Here is a 16,980-nt window from a genome sequence, read left to right on the forward strand (position 1 = left end):
ATAATTTTTTTTAAAACGTTGGTTTTCTAAAGGATAAATGAAAACGATCGATTTAACTTATTGAAAGAAAATAACCTGTCAGAAAAATTCCAAGACAACTTACTGAAAAGTTTAATCTACCAATATACTTTCATATTACAGAATAAGCAAAAAACAATTTGCTGCAAAAGATTTCATAATTCTATAAATATTTTACAGAACTTTCGGAGTATCCTGACAGTAAGACTTCAAGCCTTGTATAATGAGCACTAAAGTACACACAAGTCAAATCAACACAAGTGCACAACTTACATAATTCATTTATCATACTGCAGTATGTTTCCTCAAATTCAGAAGTAAAAATAAGAATTTAAAATCCAATTAAAATCTATAGATATGGGGGATTTCTTTTTTTTTTTAATGCATTTGATTAGGTTATACAGTTCAAGAATTCAGGGCATGGATATCGATTTTACTGGAAAATTTAAAGGCAAGTTTGGGTTTCTATGAAGCATCCAATACCTTTAAGTTTTCTTAAGTGACTTAAGCTAAGTATTTGTAATTGTAAATAGATTAACCTTAACTGAGTAATGTCTAGGACATGTTTTAGCTAAAATGCACTGCATTTAACATACTAATGATTTTAAGTGAATTGCAATCCTTATACAAAATATAAGTTGTACGAGGGACTGAAATTCAATTAAAAAAAGTAATTAAAAAAAGTCAGCAGGAGAAACAGATAAACATTTTGATGCAAAATGAAACTAATTCTCTCTTTACAGCTGTATATGAACATTCGAGAACCTGCTACAACTTATGTGCCTTTTCTTTTGGGGCTTTTTGTTTCCAGATGTCTACCTTGGCCACGCTCCTCAAACCACGTAATCTCGGATGAATACTTGTAACGCCATACAATTACCTTGCCAGCAAACCACTAAACACGTTTGATTGTAAAGCGAACTACCAATATATCTTGAAGCTAAGCAACTGATTTTGTATTGCATGCTTAAGAAACTGATTATCTATGCCAACTTATGCTGAAGTGCCAGTTAGTTAATACTCGTTCCCTGCTGCTATATTTAAGTGGTTTCACATCCATTTTGTCACACTGTGCGAATTAGCAGAAACAGCTATTTCTCTAGTTCAAAACTGAGCAACAATGATTATCCACAAATTGTTTCAACCTGCTGCTAGTTATTGTTTTCGTAATATACAGAGGGAAGGAGACAGCTTTTCTGAAAATGAACCTCTCACCAAAAGCCTGGGGATGAAGGAACACGCAGTATACTGCGACACTGGAGCGGAACCTAAGGAAAATCAGAAACTGAGCAAAAAGGTTGATTTTTGTCACTTCTAATGAGCAAGGCAAGTCATTAGAAAGCACTTTTAATTGAAGAACAAATATAGTGAAAATTGCATCGGGGTTTTAACTTCTTACCAATTTATGATGATGCTCAGTCAGAAAAAAATGTAAGTTTAAAAAGCAACTCAGCTTGTTCAGCTTCAGATTTGTTAAAATTTGGTATTAAACATTACTGCTCTATACTACAAGATTTTCATAATCATACTTCAAAATAGTAATTTTAACTTTTGTGAAAAATCTTAATTTCTGTTCAGATTAATTTATAAAAATTTGCATCATTTGAAAAAGGAAAACATCAAAAGAATTCGGTCTCAATGAAAATCTGCTGAAAAGAAAGTCACAGCTGCATTAACCTCTCCATAGACTATTAAATGCCTCAATAACTCAATGAATACTTTATAAAAATATATTTTTACATTTTACTGGGGAATAACAGAGGTAGACAAAAGGAAAATAGCAGTTTGAGTGTAATGCCGCACTTCAGAACAACGTATTTTCATGGAAAAACAGCTTTTATTTTCTTAAGAATCCTAGTTAATAGGAAAGCCAGGAAAGCATTTGGTCTCAGTCTTTGTCGGTGCTCTACTTCAGTGTGAAGTCTAGAGGAAAAGGTGAAAAGACTAACATCGCGTTTGACTTTTGAAGCAAGCCAATCAAATTTGTACATCAATTGGAGAGAGGAAGGTTACTGCACATATAACGATTCTTTATTTTTCGAAGTCTTTTATCAAACACTAACACTAACCTTAGTTTTTATATCTGATATCATGATAAGGCTTCATAGAACTGTACAATATTTATACATTTGTCAATAGTTTCCCTATATCAGTTGCAATTCCACTGTAAGACAGGTGATTTAACTGTGCAGAGTGTTATATGTCTAGGCTCTCAAACAAAAAAAGCTAACAAAAACCAATAGTCCAACAGATCTAAAGCCTGGAGTCTAGAAGCTGGAAGAAAAAAAAGGAGCACTGAAAGCAATACCTACCACACTAAATTACACTCTTCATATGCCAAAACCTTCAGCCCTCAAAGGTCTGCGGTGCTTATTACCAATAAAAATAAAGGCAGAACCAACACAACCCAGAGATGTAATCCGAATATGCCACTACGTGCAGCTACACACCAGGCAGGATTTCAGATTCCCTCAAATATTCAAACACCTGTTTTGCTGAAACGTACAATTTGCACAGTTGTAAAGATGAGAAAAAGGCCCTTCTCAGCTGGCCAGAGTTACCGCTCTTCTTCACAATGCAACTCAGAATTGGAAATTTGTCATGCCAGCTTGTAACAAGCCCCCAGACTTTTAAACCCTGAATTCAAATATCACCTCTGTTGTAAGACCAGATATTTTGTCCCAAAAAGATACCACTTATGACCACAGTGGCAAGTGTTACTTTAGATGCTCTGGTTGGCATAGCTACCCATACATATCAATTACATATTAAAAAACCCAAAACAACCAAACTTAAGAGTACCATAGACTTCCGGAAAAAATAAAAATGGTAATCACAGAGCACAAAGTTTGAAAATATCAATTTTCAGAGTATTCTGATTACTTCAGGATGGAAATATAAGAATTAGCATCTATGGTTTCTTGTAATCCAATATGAATTAAAACAACTCAAAAGATCCTCCTTACAAATGTGCACTAGTAACCATTCATATGAACAGCATGCTATGAATTTAGCACCAATATTTTAATTGTTTAGTGCCTAAATCCATCCTCTTCTATCCTTAGGTATCAAAACAACGAGATTCTAAATTAAGAATGACTATGCCCAAAATGGCTCCCCTAAAGTTATCTTTGAAAGCCTGCCACTTATTAAGATATCTAAAGTTAGAATGTCTTCTAAATCCTTGCTTTTGGAAATATTTCTAAGAGGGCTAGCATTTGCTTTTTCCATATAAAATAATATTATTTGAAAGCGTATTTTCAAGTATTCTAACTTTTGCACAACAAACTGTAGTTCAAGTTGCCAAAAGCCTTTAAATTTTATGAAATATGGGAGATCCTCCCCACTTTGAAGCGCGCGTAAGGCTAAACTAAAATGTTGACGAGAACTCACACTCCTCATCTGACAGAGTTAAACAAAACCCTTTAATATTAAAGCAAAAACTAATCAAAGCCAACACATCGATCAAAAGCCTATTTCGCAAACCTACGGCATGCAGACCATGAGTTTAAATCAGTCTTATTTCATTATGGCCTAGAATGTGGGCTCGTGCATTTCTAGTCTCCTTGACATAACTCCAGCCTCAACAGAAGATCTAAGCATCAACAGAAGAGCTAAACAGGGGAAGAAAAAAATACTTTACTGAATGCTGCGATTTAATAATCTACCTTCACTCAGTTTGCCTTGTGTTGGCTATGGCAACCTTGTTTGTTATCCACTTCCTTTTAAGTTTGCAACTTGGTACTACTCTTATCGTTTGCTACTTAATGCATAGCAACATACCCAATGCATTCAACCTATACGTATCACAGCACCTGTTCCATAAAAGGATCCAAAGTACTCACAGCAAGAATCATTTTTAAGGATGAGATACCGAGTTCCAAGCGGTACAGGAAAATTAACAGTAAAATCCACAAATCCAGTAGTAGCTTTGCGTTACTTAAGAGTTACATACAGTTACATGAACTTAAGGGTTGGAACGTATTTCACACTTACATAATGAAACACTGACAAGCATAGTTAGAACAAAAGAAGCCTGATGAGTTTTACTGCATTCTTGGCAACTTGAGTTACTTTACCTGAACAGCCAATTAATACAAACTTTTAGAATCTCATTAAATACTGCTTTTAATGAAAACTTCAAAGCACACAGTTGATGACATTCTAATATGGATATATTCATATGAACATTGTCTGCAGCCACCCTGAAGAAAGGGATAAACTCAAACATCACCCTAAAAACCATGCTTTCATAAAGCATTAAAGATGTTATGTATCTGCTTCAACATCACTGCCTGCAAGGCTGCTGTCTGTAGATGGAGCACCATCTTCGTTCATGCCCTCGCCATTATTCTCCCTCTTATGGGCTTCATCATTTACATCCTTAGATGTGTCATTAACTTCTGACGGTTGTCTGCCTTCAGGCAGTTTAACGCTACTTGTTGCGGAATCTGAATCAGACGTAGGTTGCTGCTCCTTTGCATCAGGATCCTCTAAAAATGATCCCCACACCTTGAGCCTTTCTTCCCTTTCTCTTGCAGTCTCCTCCACCTATTAAAGATATGTTTATGCAAATCATCACAAAGTCATACTTTTAAAAATGAGTATTTACACAGATAAAATTATACAAACATCTATTTTGCAATAATATCTCAAGACTTCAACAGGCCCTGTTGACTGTGAACTACTGATCTGTACATCCAGTGGCTAATCCTCTAAGTTGACATCTCCAACACACAATTTTTAACACCAAACAGGTCCTTTAAATTTTGCTAAACCGAATAATTAAAGATGATTTTTTTTTTTGAGACATCCTAGCAGTTTTTGACAAGAAGCAAGATGGGGCAGGGGTGGGAAGGGTATGCGCGGATGGGAACACCAAGCACATCTCAAATTAGAACAGATTTTCAGTTTGGAAGAAATATTTGATGAAATAAGAGCACGAAAGGCTACCTGATAATCCGTGACACCATCCCATGTTTCAGCAATGAGCTGACGGCCACCAAACCACCTTCCATTTAGAGTTAGCTTGCACAGATCAGCTTCTGTTGCTTCTTTAAATGACACAGAAGCCACGCCATCAGGGTGTCGCTATAAGGAGAGACAACTTTCATTTAATAGTTTTCTAAATAGTGTATTTATTCCAAGATCTTTTAGATTGTCTTAGAAAAAATCCATCAGGATATAGCTCCATCCTGATCATACAGAACCGTGTTTGAAAAACTCAATTTGCAAGTTTACACGTTTTGTTCTATTGGTACATAGAACAGACTTTCTGAACACAGAAAACAAACGTTTCAGCTAGTTTAGCTACAAATAAATGTATTTATAAACACTCAAACTTCTGACATGTATCCAAGTTATTGGAAAAAGTTAGAGTTTGCCTTCACATAGGCTGAAGTAGATAGGTGTTTATAAATTAATTTCCAAAACAGCTCATTTTAAATAGTGGGAGATTAGGTCACATTTCCATGAAGTAAACACACAAAACCAAATAAAGGCTCCACTCATATTTAAAGAATCCTAAACGCTTTGCACATTTACACGTTACATAATTCTGCTAACACAACCTATAAAAAAATACCTACATCAAATATGAGAACCTTCTTTACTTGACCAAACTTTTCACACTCTGTCCGCAGATCTTCTCTGATCTCATTTAGCACTAACGGATCCTCCTGCAATGCAATCGCACAGGTTAGATGAAACAGAAGCACTTACTTCTTCGCTTTATTTTTGCTCAATCACCAATGGAACCCATCTGCCAATCTATTAAAAGTTCATAAATGAAGTGTTGTTACGCTGCATTTTCAAAGCCACTCGGGAGCTGGCAGACAGCCCTTATTTGAATTTAATAAATGCTACTTTTTTATTAATAAGGCTTTTGTGCTGGCTTCTCCATTCTAACACACTTACTATCTACTCCTCTTTCCATCCCAAAAAGGAATGTTGTCAGGATACACACAGTGAAAAAGGCCGATTTGAAAAATATGTATCTTTGCCTTGCTTTTTGGAAATAGACAAATGAATTTTAAACAGATTCTTGGCATAGGGGGGAAAAAAAAAAAACCTGCCCAAACAATAAGTTTAATTTTGTTCTCATCTGCCTAGAAGTCCGCTAAAATTTTATGGCAGAAAGTTCAGACAATGTTAATTAGAACAGCACAATCTACAGCAGCAAACTGCATCTCCCTACCTCAAAGTCCTTTGGGTGAAACATATTCCTGATAATAATGATGCGTTCATGTCGCATTCGAGTTGCGCCGTCTTTCTTCTCAGGCCTCCAATCCAGCTGTCTAATGAAATGAAGCAACAGTAAGAAGATATTGTTGCGGCTCTCTTCAGTTTCTACAAGTATTTGTTGAAAAAAAATTATTAATTTGGCATTTCTTGCAATACATCAACTAAAACATGTATTTCGACACAAAGAGTTAAGTTACTCTTCTAAACAATGCAATAACCATCAAGTTTTACCACTCCTCCTACAAAGCAATTCAGTTTTTAAGGTACTTAAATGCTCATAGGGGAACTATAAATTATCTTAACAATCAAAGCATTTTCTTAAAGGTTGAAAAAAATAATCTTCAACTTTTAATTCCTTCTTAATATCAGCTCAGATACAGGAACCAGCTGCTGCCAAGTACAATAAAAATGTCAACCCTTTATCATTTGCTCCTGGCTTATTTTGTAAAAAAGGAGATCTAGTATTCCCTTTGGTAAAATTTAACTGCTTTTATTTAAACAAACATGCAAGAACACCTTGAGTCTTACACAGGCATTGCTGCAAGATGTATTTTGTTCCACAGTGTACAGAGCCACTGCCACAAACTAGCAATGTAACTCAGGGCATCTGTTCTATGACTGTGTCTTCTCACGAAGAACGTTACTTCTGGTAGAAATGCCTACTTCATATCCTATTACAAAAAAGGACACATTCACTTACACTTCTAAATCTCAAAATCTTGTATTTGGGGGGGGGGGGGGGGGGGGAAATCTTGTTTAAGTTCCTTCTTGTATCTGCTACTTCAGCTGAAGAAAACTTGGATTTCCAGTGAAGGTAGTAGCAAGTAAATTATGCCCTTCAACTCAAAAGGAACATCAACTGAAGTCAGTTTATTCATGCAAATTGCTGTCAAACGCAAGTTCATTATTTTCACACTTCTCTCTCCACACCGGAGACATCTTATAACAAGAACTGCCAATGTATCTCTGAGGCAGTTACATTTCAAGCTGCTTGTCGTGGTTCAATTTTTAATCGATAAGATGTCAAGTAGACTTTGTTCCCTTTAACTATGGCAAAATACTTTTACATTTCTATTTAAAATGTTTAGTGGAATGCTGCTTTCATTAAAATATTAACAGTCCTATATACTTCAACTTTTTTCTTCTTTAATCCACATCATCTTGGTTCCGAAAGGCAGAAAAACAACTTTTAAGTGACAAAAGCAATTAATCTAGGTACAATTAAAAACTAGCATATCTTATACCAGAGAGAGAGGTCTGGGGGAATCCACAGAGATGTTTTAGTATTTGCTCCTACGGAAGCTAGCATCTCTTGCTCTCTGCAACAAGTAAAGTATGGTACAGACAATATGTGGACAGCCAGAGTGGTTTACCTTAAAAAAGTAAGCCTAAAATATGGTGACAAGACTTGCATACTTTCACACACTGAGGGGAAAAAAAAAGTCTTTTATCTCCCCAGAGTTTTAATATTTTCTTCTGTAACTGAAAGAATCTATGTATTATTTTAACGCGTCAATCATGAAGAAGATCATTATGTCAAGATTTAATTTAGGAGTTCCTCCCCTCCAAATGTGTATTATTTAAGCTATTTTGCTGTCAGATAAGACTTCAATTTTTGCATAACTCTTAGCATGGTATTTGAAAGAAAGCAGCACTTTACTAATAGCACTTAGAAGTCAAGCAATGTTTTACTGAAATAAAAAATACAAACTTCTGCTGTTGAGACAACTTCTTCTTGTAGTCTTTACATTTCTTCTTCTTTTTGCTTGCATCGTACTCCCCCTTCAGTTGAAACTTCGCAACTTCAACATGCAATTTATAGCCTCTAATTTCTGCCTCATCCAGAAGTCTCAATGCAAGCTGTACTGATTCTCTCTATTTGAAGATAAAACAGAACACAAGCTTTAGAGCACGTGGCACAGTCAAGTTATCCCAGTAACATTTAATTAAGAATATTGTGCTAAGAATCAATTCCCTGTCACTGAAAACCACAATGCCATATCTCTTCCAAGTCTCTTGACACACAGTTGGCAATGCTTTCTTTATCAAAACACAGTATTTCTTCACCACTCTTGTAGCAGATTAATGCTCCCAAAAACAACTGCATACATTTCATTCAAATATGCCATAAAAACTAATCTGCAATGGTCATGCAAGCTGATGTACTTAAAAGCGAGAATAAAAGAAATTTCAAGGGGCTGATTTTCTATAAAGCTTGTATCACTTTTCCAAGAACAGCAGACATTAAGGTGCTTAAGCAATTTTTAACATTTTCCTTAAAGTCCTCTAGAGCACAGACTGTCTTTATACGTGCGCACTGAACAGCCCTAACTACTAAAATTGCAAAACTAGTATAGCTACAAGGCAGTTCATTTAGTACTGTCTGGTGCTTCTTGCAGAATTAAAGCAAATTGCACTCGCAAGCACTAACTTTCCAAATGATTCACAAGTGAAACACATGAAAGAAATAGTACTGCAGCCTAAACTTTTATAGGCTAATATAGAACGCAAGAACAGTTCTGAATCTAACCAGTTCTCAACTAAAAGCTGTAACTACAGGACTACACTATGTTCCTTCCTGTCTCGTTATTTCTGTATTCTTGGCCACATAGAAGTAAAAGGTGAAGAGTTTCACCCCATAATCACTGGCACCCAAGACAGGAACATGTAGAGACACGTTCATCAGGTATTATGGACATTATCAGGGGGAGGGTGGGGGTGGATAAGAGGAAACAAATGAGGTGCACAAGCAGGTAAGCCCGTGGTTCTGGAATGAATCTTTAAAAGACGACACCTAAATTTTAAGTTATACTTCAGATATTTCAAGAATCTTCTGAATGTGATTCTGAAACAGTGGCCACAAGTATCTTCAGCGGGAAGGAGAACTGCATTTCAGTGCACCACTGACCTTTAGATAGCAACAGAGGCCATCTCCTTTAAGATTTCCTTCCTTATCTTTGTAAAGTTTGATTTTGTGTTCTTCTGTCTGAGGATCTCGCATAATGATACCACACTTTGACATGACTTGTACAAATTCATCTTTTGTAATGTCTGGAGGTAAACCTGCAAAATAAATTAAAACAGAAGGCTTGAGTATGTTAAATTTTTTTTAAAAACCTCATTAGAACAAAAACCCCACAGTGTTTCTTTAAATGAAAGATATCAAACTTAAGGATGAAATTTGACATACGCAGTAAGAAACCACTGCCCTTGGGACCAATATTTTTGCTATTACCTTTTAAGCATTACTTCATACCAGTATTTTGAAAAGCCTTTTACTTTTTAATAGGTGTAACATACAGCAATGTCTTTGTGCTCCCTAATGTGCAGACCTAGAGCTTTAGTGCTACACGATACAGACATTGCAGTGGACACAATGGCCTATGTGAACGTAACTATCCTGCCCAAGTTTTAAGTTCCACTGCACCTCTAGGGATTGGAGACAAAAAAACCCCCAACCTATAAACAGATGACTGCTTTCTCCACCCACAAATTCAACAAAAAAAGCAACTGATAATGTATGGAGTTTTCAAAGTCTGAACTTTGACTTGAGGACGAGAAAAAAAAAAAAAGAAAATGGAGGAGAAAGTTATGTGAATGTTTCATGCTAGTTTGGCCTGGATGAAGATTTTTGAGAATTCAGGTGTGTGCATTTCTGTGACTGCTCAGAACCACGGAAGGTACCTTTGTGTATGCACCTAAAAATAGCACCCCGACATCCAAAACAGGTAGAGAAATACCATAATAAACGCACAGATAATTTCATTTGAGCTTCCCTGCTACTTGCTCATTCTATTTCCAGCTTTTTTTTTTATACTTACTGTTTCCTCCTTCTTATCTAATAATTAAATTATGTATTTATAAAATCAAAGAAAAATGAAAGATTAAAACATTAAGTGACATGCATAGTCAATGCAATCTTATTACAACCTGTTCTCATTCCTTAGGAGTTCGCAAAGATTGTTTTTGTTGGCTGTAGCTTAAAAATAATTAGTGATTTGGCTGTCGTAGCTCACAGAAAATCACATTTAAAAGATAAAAGCATAGAATATGTCTCATATTACTTTCCCACATCTGCAATTAAAGGTCACAAAGACATTATGCAGTCAGGAACATAATGTTAAGTAGCTTGCAAGTGGCAGACTGAATGGGCAATATTAGAAGTCAGTGAGGCAGACATGAGCCTCTACCATCTTCAGCTCAAAGTAGATAAACGAACGCTATTACTTACCAGTCACATAAACATTTGTGTTTCTGTCTTCTTCAACATGAAACCATCCTAAAAACAGAGTTTTAATTCAGTTATGCCAATTTATTAAACATGGGAGCATACATTAATGTTCACATTCCATCAGATGTCAAAGAATTTTTGCTTGCCCCCAGGAAAAGCTCTGAACACGCCTTAATTTGCTTTTTTCCCACCTTGTACATGGACTTCGGAGGATACCTATGAAGTACCATACAATTTTAAAACCATTCCGGAAATTTTCACAACAACCCATATCTTTGCTGTACATGCAAACACTGAACAATTGCCAGTTCCCACTCAGGACTATACAGGTTGCAGCCTACACGGAGGGAAACCCTTCGTCGCTTACCTGGCTCAAGCTTCCGTTTTTCTCCTTTTTGTTTTGGATCTGTTTGTTGTGGTCCTTTCTCATTTGCTGATGGTTGTGCTCCTGATGTCTTAGAACTTACTGGTTGCTTACTTTCAGTTGCTGTGCCGGAAGCAGATGAACTGTCTGTATCTTCTGCATGGAAGCCATAGTTGGCATGATACGTTGCCAGGAAATCTTCTGTTATCTGAAAAGAAATTACGAAAATTAATCCAAGATTTCAAAGAACTACAAATTCAGGTTTGTAAGTGTTTTAATGTTAGTGCATTGATGATGGCCATTTTCTAATCTAAACACAGAAAAGAACAGTATTTTAAAACTGTTTTTAAATCACCTTTGTAAAGTCATACGCACAACAAAAACAATCAGTTCAGACGTTACCTGAACTAGACTAACATACAAAATCCATAGAGCACATGAAGTTTTTAAATAAGTATTTCACAAGTTCTGCCTTTTTTCAAGCAAAGCGTTCTGCTTTCAACATAAACTGGATTTGCCTGAAGGACGGAAACCAAGCGCTCCTGACCATGTTGAAGAGATAAAGTGACACTGAAGGTAAGCCACCAACTCATCCACAGATTATGAATGACTGACATTTGTAGGCATCTGCCTTTTCACAGAAACATTTTCAGAGACAACATATATTTGTGGTGATAGACAATAAATATTGCACTTAAATGAAAACGTATCTTAACACTCTGTTTAAGGCCGTATACTCTACTTTATATCCTACCAATAGATAAATAATTAGCTCATTCTTTTCTACAGAGAGACTATATTTGGATAAAATATAAGATTGGCTAATGTCTATCTTTTAGAGAACAAAACAAAAAACCCTACAAATTACACCCAGTATTTCCAGCCAGGTAAATTTTAATACTAGCCTCTAGCAATAACATGCAAAGAGATAATACACCATAGCTAATTTTGCTAGCATCACTGCACTATGAAGTACTTTCTGAAGTTGCACACTCTGAAATGATTAATTCCCAAAGCTGAGCCTTAACCTTTGAAAATTTTATCTGACTCTGACCTGTGCTGCACTTGCTTCATCTGTATTCAAAAAGGAACAAAACATAATGTCATTAAGCTATTGTAAGAGTGGCACAACGAACAGTAGTGTCAACGGTAACAATGCAATCTCACCTATTCTGTAGTGATTCGAAGCTTGATGTTTCAACTCTAAGCTTGTATTATGACAAATCAAAAATGCAGAACTGACAGTAACAGGCTTGTCATGAATAACGCAAGATGCTGCGGAGCCCCATATAACTTAAAAGTTTAGCATGAATAGCTCCTACGCTAAACAAGATTCACAACACACCTCAATCAGGAATGTAAGTGGCTGCTCTTACAGAAATGACATAACACAATGTCAAGAGAGAGGAAGAGTACAACCACCTTCAGTGAAGAAAAGAATACTCCGTGTTCTAATAAGGTTAATTATATTTGACACTAGCAGTCTTAGCAAATCCTGAGTTTCACAGTTGAAATCCAGAGAATTAAGCTTTTAAACTTTCTGGTGAACAATACCATTCATTTTCATTACAGAACCTACTGATGAATTAGTGATTAAACCTGCAACAACTAGCCACCTTCCTGCAGCAGTATTATTTTTCAACTTCAGGGGGAACCACATTCTCATGTAAAGCTAAATTTATTCTTAGCAAATTACCTACCATGGACTGTCAAATTTTGCCAGTCAATAACAAAGATTTTTTTTTTCCATAATATGCTATCATCCTACCATATATACCATTACAACTACTTAATTTTAAAATGCATTTTTGCAAGCATAAAGGAATTTCTACAGGTATAAAGGCTTCTATTGTTTTATGGCTTACCATGCCTGCATGGAAAACAAGCACTCACAGAATTTCTTACTTGGGGCTTCAACCCAGTTCTGGTGGAGCACATCACAGAAAGAGATCAGTTCTACCCCCATACCGCACAGTTGTACAGTTCGGGGCAATTAAGCTTATAGGAAAAGAAATACAATACTACAGGACACGCTAGCATGTAATTAACTGCTGGTCACACTGGAATGGAAAGGAATAGATTAACCAAATGAAGAACAGACACCCTACGCTTACAGAAGACATCCAACGCCTGTTTTTTCATAGCAAGTGATGAAGGCAGGCAGATTAATTCAACATGCAATTTTTGCACTATGTCCGTGAAGGACTGTAAAAAGTTGGTATCCATCAATATAGTACCATTGAAAGAAAAATCATTAAATAATACGCAAAGCTGCAATCGCTGTTATTAAATACTTGACTGTCTCAAAATTTTTCTGAGGAATGTTGACAGTTAATATCCTTAACTTTTTCCGCTGCTTTGAAATATGCTTTAGTAGAAGTTCAGCAGATATTCTATTCCCAAAGTAGAGTAGCAGCGCAATACTAGTCTGTACATGATGATTACTTAGACCAGTCAGAATATTTTAATCGTTTGTCAGAGAACAGAGATAGGGAGTTTTATTACTGTTCATGGAGTAGAGAAAGAACTACAATTTCTGGCTCCTGCGGTTTCTTGAACCTATTTTGATAAAACACGCTGTTGAATAATCATCAGCAACATGAAGTAACCTGAGATACTATGGTATCTAGCTCAGTGACCCAAGTATAACACATAGTGCTTCACAATGATTCTTTACCAATTTCTACTGTACATCATATTTACTAATGAACATTGCTGTTCCTATATGATCTGTCCAACCCTTAATGTTGTCTCCTCCGGCAATGTGAGATAAGAAAGGCATTTGGGAAAGACCAATGCTCCTGAGAAGAAGAGATAAACAAAAAAATAATAATAAAAAAGAACCCTTTTAAACATTACTGTGGTTACTGGATATAGCACTCCCCAGGGAGCCAGGGATACTCAGTTCTCCACTGCTCCACTTTCTGAGTCTGGATCTTTCATGTTTTTACCCCTCCGTAAGCCATCTGCTGCATGGACACCTTACTAGGTTTACACACATATAAGCACTACAGGCTTCATCCTCACTCAGATTCTCTGAATTGAAGAGAATTCACAGTCACAAGTAAGAACTGGCACATCACATTTATCAAGTATATGCTATAAAATGTCTTAATATTTGTAAATTAAGTAATTGCCCTCATTCATTGTTACACAGTAACAAAATTATTATTTCACTTGCAGATCAGCAGATTGGCTCAACACATTAAATCTGTGTTCCCTCTCACCTTGAAGAGCCATGTTGTTACAGGAAGTTCATTTTTTATACTTAAAATATTTAATTAAAAAAAAAAAAAGATGAAAAACTGTAGCATGTTTCCATTCTGTGGAATGCCTCCCAGCCAAATACGCTTAATTTTCAAGTGCATTTCCAAGATCTGAGGGAACAAGACATCTTTACACACGCATGGTTTTCAGGTAATAATAAAAAAGGGATATACTAGTCCATTTTCGCCTAGACCTCTGAACAGACTAGTTGTTCACTGCCAACAGAAAGACAAAGATCATCACAGCTTGTGTGACAAAAAAAACTAAACACGTCGAAGGCAGCACCGATTCGTTAAGATCCACAAATATAACTGTGACTTCATGCCAGGCCTGAGCAATTCTACAGATTCACAGCCAAGGAGAAAAGCCAACCTACAGCTCTTCACAACAAAAGAGCAGAAAGCAGCCGGTTAGGTTACAGACGGAGACGCCGCCAGCTGCCGCGGTTTTGCCTGTAAAAGAAGAGCGTTTCAGCGCTACAGAGACTTTGCAGCAGACGCCTATTTGCCTGAATGCAGACAGGCGAGACAGCTCCGTGCTGACGAGACCCAACAGCAACTGTTCTTCCTTCTCGCCCTTCCCCGGGGAAACTTCGGCGGGCCACGGGGAAGGAGCCGCGGGCGGAGGCAGCGGCGCCCCCCCAGCCCCCCCCCCCCCCCCCCCCCGCCGAGGGCCGCAGCCGGGCGAGGAGGCCGCTCCTCGCACCGGGGAGGCGGGAGGGGGGGCACCGGGCGGGCCAGGCAGGGCTGAGGCTCCCCCCGCACCCACCTTGGGGAACCAGGCCTTCTTCTCCCGGTCCCACTCGTAGGCGGCCCCATCGGCCGGGTCCACGTAGGTGAAGGGGTCGGCCTCGCCCTCGCCGCCGGGTTCGGCCTCGTACTGCTGCTGGAGCTGCAGCTGCCGGTAGAACTCCTCGTTCCCGTCCTCACCGCTCATCCTGGCCCCTCCGGCGGGCCTCGGCGGGGGGGAATGGGGTGCGGCGAAAGCAGCTGCACCGGGCCTGGGCACCCGGGCCGCCGCCGCCGCCGCCGCCGCCGCCGGAGGCGCCCGCTCGCCCCGCGCCCCGCCTCCCGCCTCCCTCCTCCCCTCTCGGCGGCGGGGCCGGGGAGCGCGCGGGCAGGCGCGCGGAGCCTCCCCGCCTCACGCGGCCGGTGACCGTGCCCGCCGCGCGCAGGAGCGGAAGCCGCCCCCGCGCCCGCCCCGCTCGCGGGATTTTTTTTTTTTTCCCCTTCCTCCGCGCCGCAGCCACTGAGCCGTGGGCTGGCTGATCACGTGGGGGCGGCGCAGCCAATGGGGAGGAGGGCGGGACGCTGGGAGGCGAGCGGGGGGCGGGGCTTGCCTTCCCGCCTCTGGGCGGGCCGAGGCCTGCGGCGATGGCGCAGCTTCCCCGGGCGCTGCCGGCCGGAGAGGCCCGGGCGGGGCCGGGACAAAGGCAGTCGGCCTCCTCGCTGCTCCAGACGGGCCTCGCTCCTTTACCCTAGGCTGCAGCTCTGTTTCTGCAGGCATGAGGGTGGCTGGCCCTGAGGCCCTGGGCCTGAAGACCCTTCTGGGCCTGCTGTGGGTCCAGAGCCATGTCCAGATGGACCTTGTATAGAGGCTGTTGAAGTTTTACTTACATGATAAAATAAAAGCCCGCTAAGGGACATGAAGCACTGAAAGTGCTTTCTCCTCAATACTTTTGCCTATTGTACCTTGGACAACACTGAGCAGTCAAGTTGATGCTGTCAGTTGAGGTGCTGTGCAGCTAGCTGGCCGTCATCTTGTCACTGAGACTGAAAGGCTTTCGTATCGTACTAGAGGCAAAGACAAAAAGAGGCAGATGACACAAAAATGGCATGCTAAATATCAAAATATCACGTTAGTTCTTGCTCCACCGTTGACACAGGTTGCTGGTGCAAATGGTTTGACCAGTTCAGCCTCCTGGGGAGACGGAGCCGCTGCTTGGGTCTCGCCGGGTGCCACGAGTGTCCGCTTTCCGCAGAACAGAGATGTGAGAGACCAAGGGCGTCCAGCTACACTCCCCTCCAAAAGGGTTGGTACGTTGGTACAGTGCCAGGGATGAGGCTTGCCTTCAAAATTTTGAACTGGTTTGCATTAATGAAGCCTTCAATTAGTTATTCATCGGTGTAGTACTCTACCTGCGAATACTTAAATATTTTAAATAAAATTTTCTTATTAGAATCAGTCCTTTTAAAAGACTTTCATTCAGTGCCATCTAGTGGTTTTCACAGTGTAATCCAGATAGCATTGCATCAAAACCAAATTTGATTGCTGAACTATGTATTTAAAAGTGTTTCTTTTTATTGAGAGGATGAAGCAGCACACTGGTTAGGTTTTGTTTTGCAAAATTTAGCCTAGAGCTATAAACCCCACAAATTAAAACAGTGCACATGTTTTAAATGAAAATTTAGCTGAACAGCCCCGTTGAAGCTGGCAGTGGCTGGTTGCCAGTGGCAAAGCAATCTTTCCAGTCAGAAATGAAAATGGTATTCAGTACAGAAGTTTTCTGGAAATGAGTATTCCAGGAACAAATATATCTTTACTGTCATACAGACTGGAATGATAATAAAATCAAAGACACAGTCCTGAGCTTGTGAAGCTCTGTAGGGAGAGACCGACATCAGCTAACTGGCTGGTCAACAGACCGTCAGATGAAATTGCAGAGGGTATAAATATAGACTTCTTGTAACCTTTGGCTGTTACACAAGGAACATCCAGCCTAGTTAACGACATCTTTCATGCTTCAGGAATTTTCTCTTGGCAGGGCTATTACGGTAGTTGTCCAAAGATTGTTTTGTTATCATTTATCAACTGACAGCTTAAGACACATTTGTATTAGCACTCAAATAGGTATTGG

The 16,980-nt window shown here is 39.1% G+C and overlaps 1 protein-coding gene across 1 annotated transcript; it reads right to left on the reverse strand.

Annotated features, from left to right (window-relative positions):
• Positions 1–736: 736 nt before the first annotated feature.
• On the reverse strand, positions 737–15,183 carry HTATSF1 (HIV-1 Tat specific factor 1). Its single transcript, XM_082323133.1, has 9 exons — positions 14,892–15,183; positions 10,860–11,064; positions 10,493–10,540; positions 9,170–9,324; positions 7,973–8,136; positions 6,215–6,314; positions 5,607–5,696; positions 4,972–5,109; positions 737–4,569 (listed from the first exon to the last, which is right to left on the reverse strand). The coding sequence occupies exons 1-9, from the start codon at positions 15,057–15,059 to the stop codon at positions 4,288–4,290; spliced, it is 1,350 nt and encodes a 449-aa protein (XP_082179259.1). The 5' UTR covers positions 15,060–15,183; the 3' UTR covers positions 737–4,287.
• Between the last annotated feature and the right edge of the window lie 1,797 nt (positions 15,184–16,980).

This window comes from Platalea leucorodia, assembly GCF_965183815.1.
Source record: "Platalea leucorodia genome assembly, chromosome: 10".
NCBI lineage: Eukaryota > Metazoa > Chordata > Aves > Pelecaniformes > Threskiornithidae > Platalea > Platalea leucorodia.

Excerpts from the sequence above, each read along its gene's own strand:
- HTATSF1 (XM_082323133.1), bottom strand. The coding sequence starts at position 15,059 with ATGAGCGGTGAGGACGGGAACGAGGAGTTCTACCGGCAGCTGCAGCTC. Across the intron at positions 5,697-6,214 it reads TTCACCCAAAGGACTTTGAG|GAGGATCCGTTAGTGCTAAA; the intron begins GTAGGGAGATGC and ends ATTGCATTGCAG. Across the intron at positions 4,570-4,971 it reads ATGGTGTCACGGATTATCAG|GTGGAGGAGACTGCAAGAGA; the intron begins GTAGCCTTTCGT and ends TATCTTTAATAG.